Source organism: Asterias amurensis, chromosome 14 (genome assembly GCF_032118995.1).
Source record: "Asterias amurensis chromosome 14, ASM3211899v1".
NCBI classification, from domain to species: domain Eukaryota; kingdom Metazoa; phylum Echinodermata; class Asteroidea; order Forcipulatida; family Asteriidae; genus Asterias; species Asterias amurensis.
The window spans coordinates 2,588,835-2,608,884 of NC_092661.1; the positions used below are offsets into that span (position 1 = coordinate 2,588,835).

A 20,050-nucleotide genomic window follows, 5' to 3' on the forward strand; every position below is an offset into this window, starting at 1 on the left:
GTAAGTCAGTTGGTGTTGAGTCTTTTTTACAGAGAAGATAACATGTACATTGTGTATAGTGTTGTACATTTTAATTGTAGCCAACTCGTCCAGCCTTTCCCATAATCATTGTAAGTGTGCTACGGTTCTATATAAAAGATCATGAGCCCCAACATTGGATAATGATGGACCAACCATGGATAAACGAAAATACAACTCATCCATGTAGGGTCCATGGATCAACTTATTATCAAATATGCATGGATAGTCAGCCTTCATTATTAAAGATTAATTAAAAATGTAACACCATACATTTCTCTTCTTGTCTAGATAAAAACGCTAAAGCCCATTTCACATGAGCTTTCTGTATACAGGTTAAATTGTGTTTTATTAACGTGGATGCGAAATCCCCTTTAAAGTGTTATGCCGTTACTGACTGAATGCTGACTCACATTGTGTACAATTCATCATGGCCCAACAATGGGTCTGGCCACCGCCGCGAATAAAGCGGGAGCACAGTCAACTCGTTCCGAATTCCCACCATACCTTTTATATTATCGGGTTGAGCAAAAAAAAATGTACATGCCTGGTAGGTATACATGTTTTGACGTTTTGGAGTCTTTCTCGATTCAGCCTTCGAGAAAGACTCTGCTAGTGTCGGAGCTTCAAGCCATTTATTAACTATTTTTAGTTTTGTTTTAAGGGGCTCAAGTTGAAAGTCAACAACCACATGTCACATTTCATTTGATTTGATGCGATTTTTCACTTTCTAGTTAAAGTAGTGTCTGTGTCCCTTTTCTTAAAACTTATTTCTTGCTCACAAAACCACCCCCCCATCCCCAACAAAAACAAAAGATAAGGCATATAAAGCTATTTTGGTCCATATTATTGCCACTGCCAGTGCTCGGGGAGGGGGGGGGGGATGGTCTAGCGAGATGTTCTTGTCACTAAATACAATAATTTAAAATCCCAATGCCTATTAGTATCTATGATTTACTGTTCAAATGGATACATTGCCTTGGGACGCTTTGAGCTATAACAGTTTTTGACATCACATGAAGTGTTACGTGTACAATATACACGTACATGTATATATTATGGTTGGCTCCACTAACCGACAGAAAATTTTGAGGAATATTCGTGAGAATCATAACATCCAGTGAAAAAAATAAATTCCAACCATATTCTTTCATTACAAACAAGTGTTAATAGCTCAAAGTGCCCAACCCCAAAGTCCTTTGAATTTTCACCCAAAAAACTTCCCTAAATCTCCTAATTCCACAAGAGGCAAACAGCCAACACCCCTCTCAAGACTGAAGTAGAAATCATTCCAAACAAAAATTCAGGACACCTAGACGAATTTCCAAATGACATAATGAAAAAGGATTTCCAATTGCCACAAAAATTAAACAAATCGAAATTGGGCGACTGACCCTAAAATAAGAATACACAAGTAGAAATTTATGTTGTTTTACAATAGTCTGTGATTTGCCTTTTTATTATTCATTTCTTCATGATAAAAAGAAGTTGTACTTCTTCAAGTAGTAATTATAACAGTTTCTTTTATAAAGCAAGATTTATCTTAGGCTTCGTACAAAATTAGAACAATAGACCCTTCCCATGAAATATGTAAATTGCACAAATCGTGTGCGCACTAACGTTTTGGTTGGCAAAATGAGGGAACATCGCGCTGTTTTGTACACGGCTAATTGGTGCGTGACGCAGATGCGATTGCGCGTCTGCTTAGTGCACAACTCTATGGTGTTTGCCAACCAACAGTGAATGTAATTAGCATATTTCATGGGAAGGGTCCATTTCATAATCTCTCTTGAATGTATGAAAAATCACATGAGTTTGTGTCTTTGGGTTAAAAAACCAGGTAAAAACAGGCGGTGGTTTATTTCAAGCGTTTTTACGATTGTTTTTCAAATGCAAGTAATGTTCAGTTTATTTGGGTTTGAAGTTTGTAAAGTTCTGTTTGGAATGTGTTTAATATTCCTCTCCTTCCTCCTCTCCCTCACCGTCGACGGAGTCGATTCCGACCTCTTCGTAGTCCTTCTCCAGGGCAGCCAGATCCTCACGAGCCTCAGAGAACTCGCCCTCCTCCATACCCTCTCCTACGTACCAGTGGACGAAGGCACGCTTGGCGTACATCAGATCAAACTTGTGATCCAGACGAGCCCAGGCCTCAGCGATGGCTGTGGTGTTGCTCAGCATGCAGACGGCACGCTGTACCTTGGCAAGATCACCACCAGGAACCACGGTAGGTGGCTGGTAGTTGATGCCCACCTTGAAGCCAGTTGGACACCAGTCGACGAACTGGATGGTACGCTTGGTCTTGATGGTTGCGATGGCAGCGTTGACATCCTTGGGGACGACATCACCACGGTACAGGAGGCAGCAAGCCATGTACTTGCCGTGACGGGGATCGCACTTCACCATCTGGTTGGCGGGCTCGAAGCAGGCATTGGTGATCTCTGCAACGGTCAGCTGCTCGTGGTAGGCCTTCTCAGCGGAGATGACTGGGGCGTAGGTGGCAAGGGGGAAGTGAATACGTGGGTAAGGCACCAAGTTGGTCTGGAACTCTGTCAAGTCGACGTTGAGGGCACCATCAAAGCGAAGTGAAGCAGTGATGGAGGACACAATCTGACCAATGAGACGGTTAAGATTGGTGTAGGTTGGTCTCTCGATGTCGAGGTTGCGACGGCAGATGTCGTAGATGGCCTCGTTGTCGACCATGAAGGCACAGTCAGAGTGCTCAAGGGTGGTGTGAGTGGTGAGGATGGAGTTGTATGGCTCTACAACAGCTGTGGAGATCTGTGGGGCAGGGTAGACAGCAAACTCAAGCTTGGACTTCTTGCCGTAGTCGACGGAGAGACGCTCCATCAACAGGGATGTGAAGCCAGAGCCGGTACCACCACCGAAGCTGTGGAAGATGAGGAAACCCTGAAGACCGGTGCACTGATCAGCCAACTTGCGGACTCTGTCGAGCACTAGATCGATGAGCTCTTTTCCGACGGTGTAGTGACCTCTGGCATAGTTGTTGGCGGCATCCTCTTTGCCTGTGATCAGCTGCTCAGGGTGGAAGAGCTGGCGGTAGGTTCCGGTACGGACCTCATCTATGAAGAGAAAAAAAGAAGAAGCTCATAAATATACAACATCTTCAAGCTTACATTTAATTTTACACTTAAGAGTATTCTCTGCAAACCATCTAGTCTAGTCACTAATTTAATGTAGATATCTATAAGAACTAAACAATTGCAACTTATAAACCTTTATTCAATACATATTATTCCAGCAATTTAAAAACACAACGAAAAATTACTTTGTGTAGACATATTCCTTGAAAAATAAAATACAAAAATATTTAAACAAAATTACGGATGTTGAAAACTTGTACCAAAGTGCCAAATTATTGAACATACTATAATCCATGGTTATTGAGGCGTAATTTAGAAAAAAATAATGTTCCTTTTCCATTCAACTTACCTATGACAGTGGGCTCAAGATCAACAAAGACGGCACGGGGGACGTGCTTGCCGGCACCGGTCTCACTGAAGAAGGTGTTGAAGGAGTCGTCTCCACCTCCGATGGTCTTGTCACTGGGCATCTGACCATCAGGCTGGATGCCGTGCTCCAGGCAGTACAACTCCCAGCAGGCATTGCCCATCTGGACTCCGGCCTGGCCGACATGGATAGAGATACATTCACGCTGGAAGGGAAAAACAATAATAAAGTTTGTTAATTTTTGATATTTTATAGTTAAAATTTATAAAATTCTCTTGTTTAAGTGGGGTTTTTTTTGCAAGTGAAAAAGAATCAAGAAGAATGAAACTTGGACAATGCAGTCGCCTAGTGTTTTGTGAAATCGACTGCATTCAGGCCATTACTATAATATTTTGAATTTGTAATTTTTTTTAAATATAAAACGGGTTATTTCATTATACAGCAAGGCCTTTATTACTGAGTAATACCTATTTTTTCACTTTACACCTTCCTCCATGCTCGATATTAAGTAACAATAAAAAATCAATGATATGTTACAAAAAATATACAAACATTTAAAATCTAGGCCTATCTGCCAGGTGTCTGTATTTTTTTTAATAAAGTTACTGATTTACAAATCAGTAAAATCATCAATGAAACATTAAAATCATCCAATTAAATTGAACTTTGAAGAATTTAAAATCAATGAAAACATTACAGCAACACACAGGTCACAATGCATCCATCGTTTAAAACTTTGACAATTAATTTGATTAAATAAGACATCATATAATTATACAGATGAAGAAATTTCAGTTTTCAAAGACATGGAACATGCCGCTGCGGCAAGAAAACTTCTATTCAACAAGCACTCTATCTATATTTTTTGTTTAGGGTAAACTAAGTCAGGAGTGGGGGCTGAACAATCAATCCAATGCACATGGCATTGCAAGGCCCCATGCCATTTCCGGGTTGCATTTTTATCTGCACATCAAAATTGCCATCCTCAAAAAAAAAAAATTCCCGCTTTTTTTATGACAAGGTCAGGAGAAGGACTTCCTTGTTGAACTGATCAATTTTAAATAAAATAAGAAAAGAAATTAACAAGTGTCCGCGTCCTGCAACCTTTAAAAGGGGCGGCTGGATACGGAAATTTTCCCGCCTAAAATGCCCATTGCAAAGTACTACGACAGCGGACATTTTGATGCACAGAAAAAAAAAATCCACCGGGTTCGAGAAGCAAAACTTAAAAAAGGCAGGGACAGAAACCACTGAGCCATTGAATCAAGACTAACATTAAAACAATTTTTCAAAAAGTCATTTCTACCAAAATGTAGAACAATTTAAAACTAAACGTTTCAGTTTTTCACACCCAAAATCTGCGAACGAAATAAAATCCTTCAGAAAGAAAACTCAAAAGAAAAGGAACATTCAACATCAACATGTCGCTTCGTTCTAAAACGCAAAGTATTGTTGGACAAATCGGCCCAAAAGTCACAAAACTCGGTACACCATTTCCACCAAAAATCTTTAACATTTGAAAACTCAAAATTTCACACAAAAAAATCTGCAGTGCAGACAAAAAAAATCCTAAGCCAAAACTTAAAAAGAAAAGAACATGGTAAAAAAAAAATTGGTTGTCTTCATATTTTTCTGCACATTTCTTGGACATTACACCCCAAAATATTGCAAAATTCTTCACGCATCAATGCCGGACTAAAGCCCCGTTAGTGGATAAACCACAAAATAGTAACTCACCATGTTTGCAGTTGATTTGGGTGTCTTTCAAAGTGAAGAGTTTACAAAATTCACTGGAGTTTCTTGCAGCAGTCCTGGTGATGGCGGATTTCGCAAGAATATTGCCGTTGTGTTTCAAACATGCTGCTTTTATAGACCCAGGCACACCCTGGCAACCCGTTGCAGCAGCTGATGATTGGTCGAGCCATACTTAATACCTGGTAACCGCGCCTTGTTGATGGTGACGTAGGTAAACAGCCATCAGCAACTCGCGAGAGGGCGCGCTTTCATTACTCAGAGCCGTATCTGTTATGTAGGGCTCAATAATAAACTCACTTAGCAACACAGTGCAAGAAGCTAATAATATTTAAAAAATAACACGACCAATACTTTAAAATATCACAGCTTGTTACAGTAAATGGACATTTATTTATTGACTATTGAACTTTCTCTGCTCAACTTAATATCGGGAGTCCCTGGACCCGTCGAGCTATTCCCCTTAAAGCCAAAACATAATTAGTTTGTCAAAAAACGTCCGGGCATATGTAATGTGCTGCACCTCTCAGTAAAACGGAACAACTATTTCTTAGGGCCCAATGTCAGATCCAAAATACATCAAAATGGAAGTCAACAACCCGTTGGTCTCAATTGGGCAACATGTTTTCACTGAAACCCTTTTGAGGAAGGGCTCTCGATATTTTGATAAAGTGGGGTCACCCTTTTAAGTTTCTTGCTCTAGGCCTATGATGCTTTGGTGCATGGCGCCTAATATGCAAACAATGTTCTTGCTCAACTTTCAAAAGTACTCCACAAATACTATAATGTCCCCCAGTCTCTTGAAAACCTTGTCAGACCATGCCACTATAGCTTCAGATTCTTTTCAATGTTACATGAATCAAAAGTCTATATAGCATACAAGAATATTACACAAGTAGAAATTAATTGACTTTGTTTATTATTTGACTGCCTTTAATACTTCATTTCTTCATGGAGAAAATTAAGTTGTACTTCTTCGAGCAGCAAATTATTTAAGGGTTATTCAGCAATAATAATACTTAAGAACAAGTTTTATAATCTCTCTCGAATGGTTGAAAAAAGAAACACTTTGATTTTTGCCTTTGGGTTAAAAAAAACCTGTTTGTAAAACTGGAATTTGTCGAGCCGTAGTTAATGAATACACACATTGTTTACAAAGGTAGTCACTGACTGCGCGATGCCTCTGCGCAGAGGGTTAATACCTGGTTACCGAACCTTGTTGATGTTGACGTAAATGCTGGGGGGTGGGGGTGGGGTTACCAGGGACCATTTTGAGATGTGAGGGGGCGCGCTCTTTATTGTTGCATCGCACTCTTTAAACTCCCCAATGCTAATCATTTTTAAAATTTGATACACGAAAAGTATTTCAAAGTCTCCAAACCTCTTGAAAACCAATTTTATTTTTTATTTTCAGACCATTTAACTTCGATTTCTTTTAAAATCTGCATTATACATGTGTTAATGTCACAGTGTGACAGTGTACATGTAAGCTTACAATTATGTGCATTAGTGTATCTTTAGAGGCCTATACCCCACCATAAAGTGTTTGTTTTGGTTCTACGCGTTTTGTTGGCTCATGATCTCAGCGGTTGCAATGACGACGACTGACGTCATGACGTGTCACAACTATTCCAAAACCTTTGTTTTTCTTATAAGGAACTCGTGTGGTAAACAAGTTTTAATAATAATTGTGACACCATGAATTTATTACTATTCTTCCGTCTCAAGACATAACGGGTACACTATTTAATACAGGTTGTTGTTGCAGATGGTGCATCAACACTTTATTCTCCTCTTCCAAGTATAGTGCAGACGTCATAAAAAGAACACGTTGCCTTGGATCGGTCGAGCTGGTCTTTAAAAAGCATTTTGTAAACGTTTGTTAGAAAATGCTCATGGGTAGATAAGAAAGATGTTGTAAAAGTAGAATACAATGATCCACATAAACATGCCTCTAAATTGCACGGTTTTCCTTTTACCTCGTCGACTTACAAGGTGTTAGAAAATGCTCATGGGTAGATAAGAAAGATGTTGTAAAAGTAGAATACAATGATCCACATAAACATGCCTCTAAATTGCACGGTTTTCCTTTTACCTCGTCGACTTACAAGGTCGGCCATTTTTATGGAAGTCAAATTTTGACTCCCATAAATGGCCAACCGTGTTAGTTCGCACAGTCAAAAGCAAACCATGCAATTTCGAGGCAAATTTGTGTGGATCATTGTATTCTACTTTTACAACATCTTTCTTTTTAATGCATTTTATAAAAAACGGTTACAAACACTTTTTATAGACCAACTCGTCCGATCCAAGGCAACGTGTTCCTTTAATTATTGTTAATTGGTTACTTCTTTATTGTTATGGCTTTGTACTGACTGTTTTCTAGGGAAATGGATGTGAGTATGAATTTAATTGAATTGAATTACTTTGGATGCGAAATCCGCTTTATGATTATCCTGTGAAAGGCCGTTAAACCCACTGGTATGTCCCCGATTCACATGTTAATAAGTAGGCCTACTAAACATCACGTTACCCCGCAACCATGGATCTGGTCCCCAGCCGTGAGTGCAGCGGGTGAACTCGGTCCAAGGTCAACTCGGTCATGCTTAACTCATTCCCAAGTCAAATCGACCAACTTATTCCCATCATCTCAAACCCAAGGCAGCTCGGGGGAACCCAGTACAAAGTCAACTTGGTCATGCTAAATGCGGTCCAAAGTCAACTCGACCCTACTGAATTAAGTACAAAGTCAACTCGACCATACTGAATCTAGTACAAAGTCAACTCGACCATACTGAATCTAGTACAAAGTCAACTCGACCATACTGAATTCAGCCGAAGTCAACTCGACCATTTCGTATCATCTCGATCCGAAGTCAGTTAGGGTGAACTAATGAGGTAATTAAATTGGTCGCCCCATCAGTAAACAAATGGACTGACAATTAATCAAAACAATAACGTTAGCATAACAAACTTACTTGGTACACATACATGTACCTGTTGGGACTGGTCCAGGCGAATAAAACAAAGTTTTGCCTTGAAGGTACGGGGAGGTAGAAATAGTAAGTTCGGTTTCTCAACTTTATTTTAGAGGGAGATCACAAATAAACATTCTTCAAGTATGAAATTCTCTTTATTCTCTATAATATTGTTACCATCCTGTGTACAACCACCTTCAAATTAAAAAATAAAATTTTAAAGAAACCACCAGCTTATTTGAGAAGAGGGGCCTCAAATGGCTTGTATCATGGTAACTTAAAAATAGTTTTGCATACCATAAAATTTAAAAAATAAAAATGTATCTCTTTTATGGTGTAAGAAATATTATATATCTTTATTGCAGCTGTTTTTCTGAACAAAAAGGTTCGTGATGAAACATCTTCCTCTCTTTTATAGCGGGGGTTTAGGACAAAATGATATCAATTATTTCCCCAACCCTCCAGTAAGTTTTAAAAACACATCTTCATTCGTTAGTTAAGATCTCCACTATGTAATACATTAGTGGATAACTTAAAGGCACTTAACACTATTGGTAATTACTCAAAACATAATTTGTTTGCATGAAAATCTACTTGGGAACGAGAAACGGAGAGCTGTTGATAATAATACAACACATTGTGAGAAACGGCTCCCTTTGAAATAAAATATTTTTTTTAGTGAGAGGTATTTTCAAATATTCAAATAATAATATAAAGACTTCAGGCCCAGTGAAGCCTCTGCATGCAATCTGGACAATAAGGTCTTTTCTTTCCATTATTCTCTTGTAACTTCGATGACCAAACGAGTCCCAATTTTCACAGATGTGTTATTTTATGCATAAATGAATTGGCATACACGAAATGAGAATTGGTAACATTTTACCAAAAAGTCCAGGGCCTATGGAACGCACAGTATTGTCAATATATAAAACAAAATTATTTGACTATAACTTATTCTCAGTCTTAATGTGAGTTAAGACACAGTAAACTAAATTTCTTAACAAAATCATGTTCAGTTTGTTTGGGAGAGGTTTGGAATGTTTAATATTCCTCTCCTTCCTCCTCTCCCTCTTCATCGACAGAGTCGATTCCGACCTCTTCGTAGTCCTTCTCCAGGGCAGCCAGATCCTCACGAGCCTCAGAGAACTCACCCTCCTCCATACCCTCTCCTACGTACCAGTGGACGAAGGCACGCTTGGCGTACATCAGATCAAACTTGTGATCCAGACGAGCCCAGGCCTCAGCGATGGCGGTGGTGTTGCTTAGCATGCAGACGGCACGCTGCACCTTTGCCAGATCACCACCGGGCACCACGGTAGGTGGCTGGTAGTTGATGCCCACCTTGAAGCCAGTTGGACACCAGTCGACGAACTGGATGGTACGCTTGGTCTTGATGGTTGCTATGGCAGCGTTGACATCTTTGGGGACGACATCACCGCGGTACAGGAGGCAGCAAGCCATGTACTTGCCGTGACGGGGATCGCACTTCACCATCTGGTTGGCGGGCTCGAAACAGGCATTGGTGATCTCTGAAACGGTCAGCTGCTCATGGTAGGCCTTCTCAGCAGAGATGACAGGTGCGTAGGTGGCAAGAGGGAAGTGAATACGTGGGTAGGGCACCAAGTTGGTCTGGAACTCTGTCAAGTCGACGTTGAGGGCACCATCGAAGCGAAGTGAGGCAGTGATGGAGGACACAATCTGACCAATGAGACGGTTAAGGTTGGTGTAGGTTGGTCTCTCGATGTCGAGGTTGCGACGGCAGATGTCGTAGATGGCCTCGTTGTCGACCATGAAGGCACAGTCGGAGTGCTCAAGAGTAGTGTGAGTTGTCAACACAGAGTTGTAAGGCTCTACTACAGCTGTGGAGATCTGTGGAGCAGGGTAGACAGCAAACTCCAGCTTGGACTTCTTGCCGTAGTCGACAGAGAGACGCTCCATCATCAGAGATGTGAAGCCAGAGCCGGTTCCACCACCGAAGCTGTGGAAGATGAGGAAACCCTGAAGACCGGTGCACTGATCAGCCAGCTTGCGAGTCCTGTCCAGCACAAGATCAATGAGCTCCTTGCCGACGGTGTAGTGACCTCTGGCGTAGTTGTTGGCAGCATCCTCTTTGCCTGTGATCAGCTGCTCAGGGTGGAATAGCTGGCGGTAGGTTCCAGTTCGGACCTCATCTGTTAAATGAAAAAAGGAAGATTGTCGATAATCAAAATGTCACTTGAATTTAACATTTTTAAAGTACCAAATACTGTTGCTTTGTGGTTTGATTTATACATTTAAACTTTATCACCAACAAGAATATTGCTTACCAATAACAGTGGGTTCCAGGTCAACAAAGACACAACGTGGAACATGCTTGCCGGCCCCGGTTTCACTAAAGAAGGTGTTGAAGGAGTCATCTCCACCTCCGATGGTCTTGTCACTGGGCATCTGACCATCAGGCTGGATGCCGTGCTCCAGGCAGTACAACTCCCAGCAGGCATTGCCCATCTGGACTCCGGCCTGGCCGACGTGGATAGAGATACATTCACGCTGGTAGAGAGTAAAGTTAGAAACAACTTGTTCATTAACATACCAAAACGGTTTGAAAGAAAATAATATTACTTGAATTGGAATTGTAACCTTCGTAGCTACATCATGCAATCAACCAAAATTCATTTGGGTTGAAAAAGGGGTTGACTCTTGCAGGTCTTGAACCTGCGACCCCCTGACTAATGTGTCGATCAGGAAAATCTGATACGAAAATCAAATTGATAAACTTTATAAATTTTCCCCAATAGGAACCCCTTTCTCTCAGGAATTTTAACATGCACTTTTGCATCCTTTTGTAAAGTTTCAAATCATACTCATTGTCAAATCATCTCTTAGAGTCTGGGTACTTTTTGTTCGACACAAAACACAAACCTCCACAAAATTGACATTTAAATTACAAGATTGTAAGTTAATGATGGTAGACAGGTTCCCTTTAAATAATACTTGTTGCGGTGCTGTAGTTCTTGAGTGAGTAAAACAACTTTAAAAAAAACATGTTCTTGCCGATATACGAAAACCATGCGAAAACTAGATACAACGGACTTAACGCGACTCTCTTAAAAACATTGCTTTGTGATTTTCACTTGTTTTTTTTTTCTCTCAACAACTTGACGACTATTGAAGCTGACACTATATGTACGGGTTAATCATAATATTACATACATCTTCATTCAAAGTGAGTATGGATTAATGTCTTGGCCAAAAACTTGATACACAAAAGTTATCAAACCCTTTATTTTCTACATGAAATATTAAGTACATTATTTTAATATTTACCATGTTGATAAGGTGGTTGTAGCAATCAGACGAAAACAAAAATTGTAGAGAAATGTTCAAATCGTTACTGCCTTGATGAAGCTTCACGTTTGAAATGGTTATCTGACAAAACAAACCTGTGACTTTATATTATTAAACCAGGAATGGTAGCCATGGTGAAAACCTAGACTGGTTGTTGTATAGCATGGTGATGACTAGTCTTGGTGCAAGACGTTTCTCGTTTCCTTTCCACGCACACACCGCAGCCAATTCACCGACAGCGTCCGCACCGATTCACCGCTCCGGATGAGTCGGTGCGGGCGCTGTCGGTGAATTGGCTGCGGTGTGCGTGAAAGGGAAACGAGAAACGTCTTGCACCAAGACTAGGTGATGACTACATCCACATCTATTCAACTACTTGTCAAAGCCTGTTCAGCCTCTACACAAGGGTATCTAAACTCATTGAATGAACAACCATGTCTTGACAAAGGAGTAAGCTCTGAGGCATGTCATAGAGAAAGGACAAAATGGGCCTATCAACCATAACAGAGCACAACGGCAACCATGGAGCTGTCACAAACACTTTTGGAACAGCATGAGGCAATAGTTTTTCTACAGAAAGCAAAAACCTCATAATACCAGCACAAAAAGTCATTCCACGTACATGTTCATACTCATAGTACATGTACATGTATACATAAATCAGGCGTTGATCGCCCGAGTCAATTTTGACAGCAACTATTAGGGGCACAAACTTCACTTAAAGGAACATTTTGCCTTAGATTTGACTATTTTGGCAATACAGACTATTTTTGCTATCAGTTATGAATAATAGTAGGACTTGACAGTTATGAGTATGGTTGGAAAGCTGTTTAAAAGTATCAATGATCCAAACAAGATATGCCTCGAAAGTGTTTTTTGTTTGTTTTGTTTTTTAACTGCGTAACTTTCACGGTCCGCCATTTTGTAGAACCAAACTTTTGCCCTTTTCGAAACCACGGCTTCGACTCCGAGTTCGGCTCAGTCTAGCTTGGCCCCGCGGTTGTTTTTGCAATATTGTGCGTACTTTGCGTATACGCATTCGGGGCTTCAGACGAGAGAACGGAGCCTGAAGCCGAATCCAAAACCGAAGCCGTGGGTTCGAAAAGGGCCTATGCCTCACAAAAAGGCACTCCGTATTCATTCACGAAGTAAAAGGAAAGCCACTAAGTGTCGCCCAACCCTATACTCATGTCGTGCATATTATTCGCATAGAAAGAAGTTCAACAACAATATCCAAGAACAGGGGCTGCCGAAAATTATAACATTTCATCGGATGAAATGTGTGCGCAGCACTTGACTTATTCCTTCTGAATCGTTCGCTGTTTTTTTCTTCTTCTTCATAACCCCCCTCCCCACGCCCTTCTAACATGCGTCTAGCAACCCGCCGTATATTTGGTTTATTAAAAAAACTGCTCATTGCAGCCTACTGGCTGAATTACACAACAGTATAAATATGACACTTTAAAGGGAGTATCGCATCTTCAAATCGATGCTGTACCGTCACAACTAATTAAAAAAGGCCGGCCCTTATTGACTGATGAAAATGTTTACAGCGCGTAGTCACCGGTAGTCTTGGCCCAAGACTATGGTTCTTGATTCTTGATAGTGTACTACGCGCGGTTGAATCGCCAAAGCGCGCCCGCCACGGTATGATTTAGTTAATTGGACTGGCTAGCTTGCCAGTGTAGTCTAGATTTCAAGCCGTCCAATTAACTAAATCATACCGTGGTGGGCGCGCTTTGGCGATTCAATTGCGCGTAGTACACTATCCAGAATCAAGCACCATAGTCTTGGGCCAAGACTAAGTCACCGGTGACACAAGAACACGTTCATTTGCGCAACATGTTGCCGACATGTAATAAGACAGCCACATCTTGTTGGTGTCTCATGAACAACAGTTTGACAACCACCGATGTAGCAGTGCCAGTTATATCAATGCTATACCCATATTCGAATAACACAAGCAGACAAGTTATATTTCGATTGATTGTCACATCCTCTCAAAACTGTTTTATTGTCAAAACAAAATTGTAGAGGATGCCGAAAAATGGCTATCCATTGCTCTTTGCATTCACATTTAAAAAAAGGAGCTTGTATCCCAAGCCCTATCTATTTGTGAATAAAAGCTCAAGCAGACAAATGAAACTTTGGTTGATTGATTGATTGATTGATTGATTGATTGACTTATTGATTGATTGACTGTCACAACCTCTGAAAACTGTTGTATTGTCAAAAACAAAATTGTGGAGGATGCCGAAAAATGGCTACCCATTGCTCTTTGCATTCACACTTAAAAAAGGAGCTTGTATCCCAAGCCCTTCCTATGTGTGAATAACTCAAGCAGACAAATTAAATTTTGATTGACTGATTGATTTATTGATTTGTTGAATGATTGATTGATTGTCACAACCTCTGAAAACTATTGTATTGCCCCAAACTAAATTGTGGAGGATGCCGAAAAATGGCTATCCATTGCTTTAAGCATTCACACATAAAAAGAAGCTATTTTTTGTGAAAGGATAGCCATTTTTTTCAATTGAGTGGTCTCCTTCTTCATTGGTGTCAAACTAACGGAGTCAAGCTCGGTTTTTGCTAGCACATCTAGAATAGAGCTCAAATTTACACCCAACGAACGGAAAAGGAAACATACATAGCTCTTCCTCGTACATACATCGTGTGGGTAGAAACAAACAGTTCGCACTGGTTCGCCATGTGTATAAAGCATTTTGATGGGTGTTAATTATTATATCAATCGCTGTGTCAATAATGAGAAAAAAGTGCTTGAAATTCTCGAATACAAGATCTGCAAGGAGTTACTCAGTATCTGTATGTTGTTCATTTGGTGTCTTTGTAACGAAAATGTACCCATGATAGTGACTTTGCACAGTATGCTTTGCGCATTGTTGATTCGCTTTGCACTTCTTGTCGATTCTCTTTGCGCATTATTGATTATGTTTGCGCATTCATGGTTCCCTTTGTGCATTGATGGTTCTCTTTGTGTATTGTTGATTCTCTTTGCGCATTATTGATTATGTTTGCGCATTGATGGTCCCCCTTGCAATTTTATGGTTCTCTTTGCGCATTGTTGATTCTCTCTTGGCCCATTGTTGATTTGCACAGGAGAAAAAGAAACAAGGTTCCAGCTGTCCTATCCTTGGAATCAGTGTTTTTAATTAGTGCCCATCTCGCTTCATTACAACATAATGGCCAATTATTTTGTCATCGCCTAATTAAAAGTTTCTAGAGTGTCTGGTATTGGATTCATGACAATGGAATTGGATTCAGACCATTATGACCATAATTACAGTAAACTCTCGTTTTAAAAGTCCTCATATAAAATGGCAAGAAAACATTTTGGCAGCGTTCGATAGTAAAGCATTTTGAGAAACTAATAACTTCGAAAGTTTTGCAATCTTTTGGTTTCAGATGCAATTTTCTCGAACATGACTTCACTTCAGAGGGAAATACTGCACAGAAGAAAAAATATTATAGTATGAACATATGGTGAACTTATTTCTGACTAACAGAATCATAATCAGTAAACTTATTTCAGACTAACGTTAATTATGTATTCACCCTTAATATCCAATCCTTTATGATACCTTTGGATATAACAAAAAAAGCTACTTCTCCAATGACTCTTCAATATTCCGATTGCGTAAATTTTTTTTTTTCATTGGGAAAAGAACTTCTAGAAATGTGTGTTTGTTTGGGTTGAGGTTTGCAAAGTTCTGTTTGGAATGTATCTAAAATTCCTCGCCGTCTTCCTCCCCGTCATCGTCAGCAGAGTCGAGTCCAACCTCCTCGTAGTCCTTCTCCAGGGCAGCCAGATCCTCACGAGCCTCAGAGAACTCACCCTCCTCCATACCCTCTCCTACGTACCAGTGGACGAAGGCACGCTTGGAGTACATCAGATCAAACTTGTGATCCAGACGAGCCCAGGCCTCAGCGATGGCGGTGGTGTTGCTCAGCATGCAGACGGCACGCCGCACCTTGGCCAGATCGCCACCAGGCACCACGGTGGGTGGCTGGTAGTTGATGCCCACCTTGAAGCCAGTTGGACACCAGTCAACGAACTGGATGGTACGCTTGGTCTTGATGGTTGCGATGGCAGCGTTGACATCCTTGGGGACGACATCACCACGGTACAGGAGGCAGCAAGCCATGTACTTGCCGTGACGGGGATCGCACTTCACCATCTGGTTGGCCGGCTCGAAGCAGGCATTGGTGATCTCAGCAACAGACATCTGTTCATGGTAGGCCTTCTCAGCAGAGATGACTGGGGCGTAGGTGGCAAGAGGGAAGTGAATACGTGGGTAGGGCACCAAGTTGGTCTGAAACTCTGTCAAGTCGACGTTGAGGGCACCATCAAAGCGAAGAGAGGCAGTGATGGAGGACACAATCTGACCAATGAGACGGTTAAGGTTGGTATAGGTCGGTCTCTCGATGTCGAGGTTACGACGGCAGATGTCGTAGATTGCCTCGTTGTCGACCATGAAGGCACAGTCGGAGTGCTCAAGGGTGGTGTGAGTGGTGAGAATAGAGTTGTAAGGCTCTACTACAGCTGTGGAGATCTGTGGGGCAGGGTAGATGGCAAACTCCAGCTTGGACTTCTTGCCGTAGTCGACAGAGAGACGTTCCATCAACAGGGATGTGAAGCCAGAGCCGGTACCACCACCGAAGCTGTGGAAGATGAGGAAACCCTGAAGACCGGTGCACTGATCAGACAGCTTGCGGACTCTGTCTAGGACAACATCGATGAGCTCCCTGCCGACGGTGTAGTGACCTCTGGCGTAGTTGTTGGCGGCATCCTCTTTGCCCGTAATCAGCTGCTCAGGGTGGAAGAGCTGGCGGTAGGTTCCGGTACGGACCTCATCTATAAAGCAAAAACAAAACAAGACTGTTGTTAATCAAATGTCACTTATTATATTAACAGTTTTGTAAACTGGTTAGACTACAAACCATTAAATAAACTCTCATTAACTCATCAATGCTTACCAACAACAGTGGGCTCCAAGTCAACAAAGACACAACGTGGAACATGCTTGCCGGAACCGGTCTCACTGAAGAAGGTGTTGAAGGAGTCGTCTCCACCTCCGATGGTCTTGTCACTGGGCATCTGACCATCAGGCTGGATGCCGTGCTCCAGGCAGTACAACTCCCAGCAGGCATTACCCATCTGGACTCCGGCCTGGCCGACATGGACTGAGATACATTCACGCTGGAAGAAGTCAAGTTGGCAACAACTTGTTTAAACCTCAAAGAGACCAGTTTAAGAACTTTCGTAGATATATCAAGTAACAAACCACAAGAAATACCAGGTTGATTTTAAATACTTTCGGGTTGAACAAAAAACATATATATTTTTTACAGTGGGACTTGAACCGTCCTTCGGATGGGACGAAAAGCCGTTGGTCTCGTGTGTTGTAAAAATAAAAAAAACAAACAAACAAACAAACAGCACTCTTATCGAAACGAGAAGGGTCTCGTCCCGGTGTTTCTAGTTTGATTTCGAGAATTAAACTCCACGGCACATTGTAAAACAAAACATGGTGCTATGTGAAAGGAGTAGGTCTCATAATAACTCAAACGTAGAGTCCCACATACCTTGCAGGAAAATACTGGCTGTACGCTTAAGAAATAACGGTATTAAGTGACTACAAAATCTTGTGTACTTTTACAGTTTATTTAAATTACACAGGGAGCTTTCGCCCCCATGTAAACTCTGCCAACCTCATAAATCAAGCCAACACCTCTCTATAAATAATTATCTGACCAAAAGTAATACACATCTTAGGGTTGATGTATTTGTAACTAAACAATACTGTATACTTGCGTTCGTTTCAGCTCTGCCTACGTCATAGACCATTGCCAAATCATAATTATTTCATACTGTCTAAACAAGATTTAAATAATACAAAATATCTTACCATGTTGATTAGGTTGTTTCAGCGATCCGACGAAAACAAAATTGTCGTGAAGAGTCAAAATCGTTACTGCCTTGATGAAGCCTGACGTTTTAAATGGTTGTCTGAACAAAATACGACCTGACTTTATATTCAGCCAAGGACGGTTTCCATGGTGACAGAATCGACTGGTAGTGCTGGCAGATGTAGCCAATCACAGCGTGGGGAATGATCAGCCGGTATTTATAATGATTAGGACCAACTTTCGTAAAGCTGTTAAGTAGAAAATACTGTTTGAAAAATGTCTGTGCTAAGCAAAAAATTAGCAGGCCACACCCGCGTCAACAATGTAAACTTTATGGAATGTTGGCTGATAACCTATTTTGCTCAGCAAGATTGTCCTTGGGTTGGCAGGTTTTTGTGCTGACAGGCTCTATGAAATAGGGCCCTGTACCCAATTTCATGACAGTGCTTATCACAAGCAAAGAATCATCGCTTACGGAAGCAGGCAATTCCGTGCTTACGTCAAGCGTATTTCACGGGTTACCAGGGAATTTTGGCTTCATAGGCTTGCGTACTCCATAAGTTACTAGGCATTCTACGCTTACAAGGCTTGCGCAGAATTTCAGCGCTTGCCGCGGCGGAGATAGTGATCGTAAGCGCAGAACTCAGCGGTAAGCAGAAACATGAAATTGGGCTAAACCATTACAGAGCTCAACGGCAACCATGGATCATTACAACGTCATGATAACAGACTTGTTGGCAATTTCACCACTCTCCTTGAGTTCGCTAATTAACGTCTATTCAACATCCATCGGTTAAAAAAAAACGTAAATATTTTTCATTTCGTATCGACCCTAGCTCATTACAACAAAAATATTGTCTGATAGTCATTATAGTTGTTTACGTGCGAAGTAGACATAGACATAGAGCCATCTTGGATGCCAGTCCCGTCCCCTTAAAGGCAGTGGACACTATTGGTAATTGTCACAGACTAGCCTTCACAGTTGGTGTATTCAAAATGCATAAAATAACAAACCTGTGAAAATTTGAGCTCAATCGGTCATCGAACTTGCGAGATATGAATGAAAGAAAAAACACCCTTGTCACACGAAGTTTTGTGCGTTTAGATGGTTGATTTCGAGACCTCAAGTTCTAAATCTGAGGTCTCGAAATCAAATTCGTGGAAAATTACTCGTTTCTCGAAAACTATGGCACTTCAGAGGGTGCCGTTTATCACAATGTTTTATACCACCAACCTCTCCCCATTACTTGTCACCAAGAAAGGTTTTATGCTAATAATTATTTTGAGTAATTACCAATAGTGTCCACTGCCTTTAAAGACCTTGGCCCAATTTCATGTCTCTGCTAACTGCCGAATTCTGCGATAGCCTTGAGCAAGTTCGGGTGTGACTAGACTTGACTAGACCGACTAGACTAACCAGAAACATAGAGCACATGGAGATTGACTATATCGAACCATCCACTGGAAGATGGTCGACCATGGTCAATTCGAGAGCTACGTCACCGGCCGGCTCTGGTCAAGTCCAGTCACTCACCCGAACTTTCCTTGTTAGCGTAAAATTCCCCGCGAGCCCGTGGAATACGCTTGACGTAAGTTCATAACTCCTGCTTCCATAAGCGCTTATTCTTTGATTACGGTAAGCAGATCCATGATAATCGGACAAGGGCGCCCGTAAACCACCCCAACCCCGCCCCTGTAAAGGCATGTCAAAGCATGACTCGAAATTAACACTAGACGGCAGGCCCAACGAGGCCAGTGATTTTAGCCTGGGCCAGTAAAAATTCACAACCAAACTTACGACTGCCACTAGCTATCGGTCAACCTTTGTTCGTCCTAGATTGTAAGACACTGCTCTAGAATAGCAAGGGTCACGGGTTCGAATCCCACCAGAGTAATATGCCTATAATTTGTGTTTTCACAGGACTCGGGAAAGTACTAAGTATACAGTGCTTACAAACATCGGTGTGGGTAAACAAAATGTTTTAATAAACTCATGACCTGTGTCTGATGCAAATGTGTCCGCCATGCAATACTGTCCGCTCCGGACACTTTTGTATATGCAATCGTGTCAGGAGGGGCTATGCAGAAACCGTCCGGCGGACATGTACATGACTGTACATACCTACGTAATGCAGTACATATTTACGTGTCAAATTAATTATGATTGCAGCGACTACCGAAAGGCCGAACATTTCCGATGGCATTCATGACATGCACTTAGCTTGTAAAAAATGGCGAACGTGTTCCGTCGAGCAAGGGCGTTTAATTTACTGCAAGGACGGTTTTGCACGGGGCGGACACAACTGCATAATATGCAAATGTGTCCGGGCGGACACAATTGCATAACGCAGCATGAAGCGTCCGGGCGGACACGATTGCATATGCAAAACCGTCCGGCGGACACTATTGCATATGCAATAATGTCCGGATAGTATTGCGTAGAGGACATAATTGCATGCGACACCGGCGGACAAGTTAAAATTTGTCGTGTGTTATTAACATTTGGTGCGCTCGTTTATTTTCCCTGGGTCGACCCGGTCTGCCCCGGTACGTTCGAATAGCTTTGAAGGGTTTAC

General features: G+C 41.5%; 3 protein-coding genes across 3 annotated transcripts; all 3 read right to left on the reverse strand.

Moving 5' to 3' along the window:
• Positions 1 to 1,439: 1,439 nt before the first annotated feature.
• On the reverse strand, positions 1,440 to 5,384 carry LOC139946858 (tubulin alpha-1A chain). The gene is made up of 3 exons (XM_071944600.1): positions 5,224 to 5,384; positions 3,469 to 3,691; positions 1,440 to 3,098 (listed from the first exon to the last, which is right to left on the reverse strand). The coding sequence occupies exons 1-3, from the start codon at positions 5,224 to 5,226 to the stop codon at positions 1,969 to 1,971; spliced, it is 1,356 nt and encodes a 451-aa protein (XP_071800701.1). The 5' UTR covers positions 5,227 to 5,384; the 3' UTR covers positions 1,440 to 1,968.
• Positions 5,385 to 8,349: 2,965 nt separating this feature from the next.
• LOC139946789 (tubulin alpha-1A chain-like) lies at positions 8,350 to 11,706 on the reverse strand. Its single transcript, XM_071944487.1, has 3 exons — positions 11,523 to 11,706; positions 10,523 to 10,745; positions 8,350 to 10,387 (listed from the first exon to the last, which is right to left on the reverse strand). The coding sequence occupies exons 1-3, from the start codon at positions 11,523 to 11,525 to the stop codon at positions 9,258 to 9,260; spliced, it is 1,356 nt and encodes a 451-aa protein (XP_071800588.1). The 5' UTR covers positions 11,526 to 11,706; the 3' UTR covers positions 8,350 to 9,257.
• A 3,568-nt stretch (positions 11,707 to 15,274) lies between these two features.
• Positions 15,275 to 16,748, reverse strand: LOC139946790 (tubulin alpha-1A chain-like). The gene is made up of 2 exons (XM_071944488.1): positions 16,542 to 16,748; positions 15,275 to 16,419 (listed from the first exon to the last, which is right to left on the reverse strand). The coding sequence occupies exons 1-2, from the start codon at positions 16,720 to 16,722 to the stop codon at positions 15,290 to 15,292; spliced, it is 1,311 nt and encodes a 436-aa protein (XP_071800589.1). The 5' UTR covers positions 16,723 to 16,748; the 3' UTR covers positions 15,275 to 15,289.
• Positions 16,749 to 20,050: the final 3,302 nt, after the last annotated feature.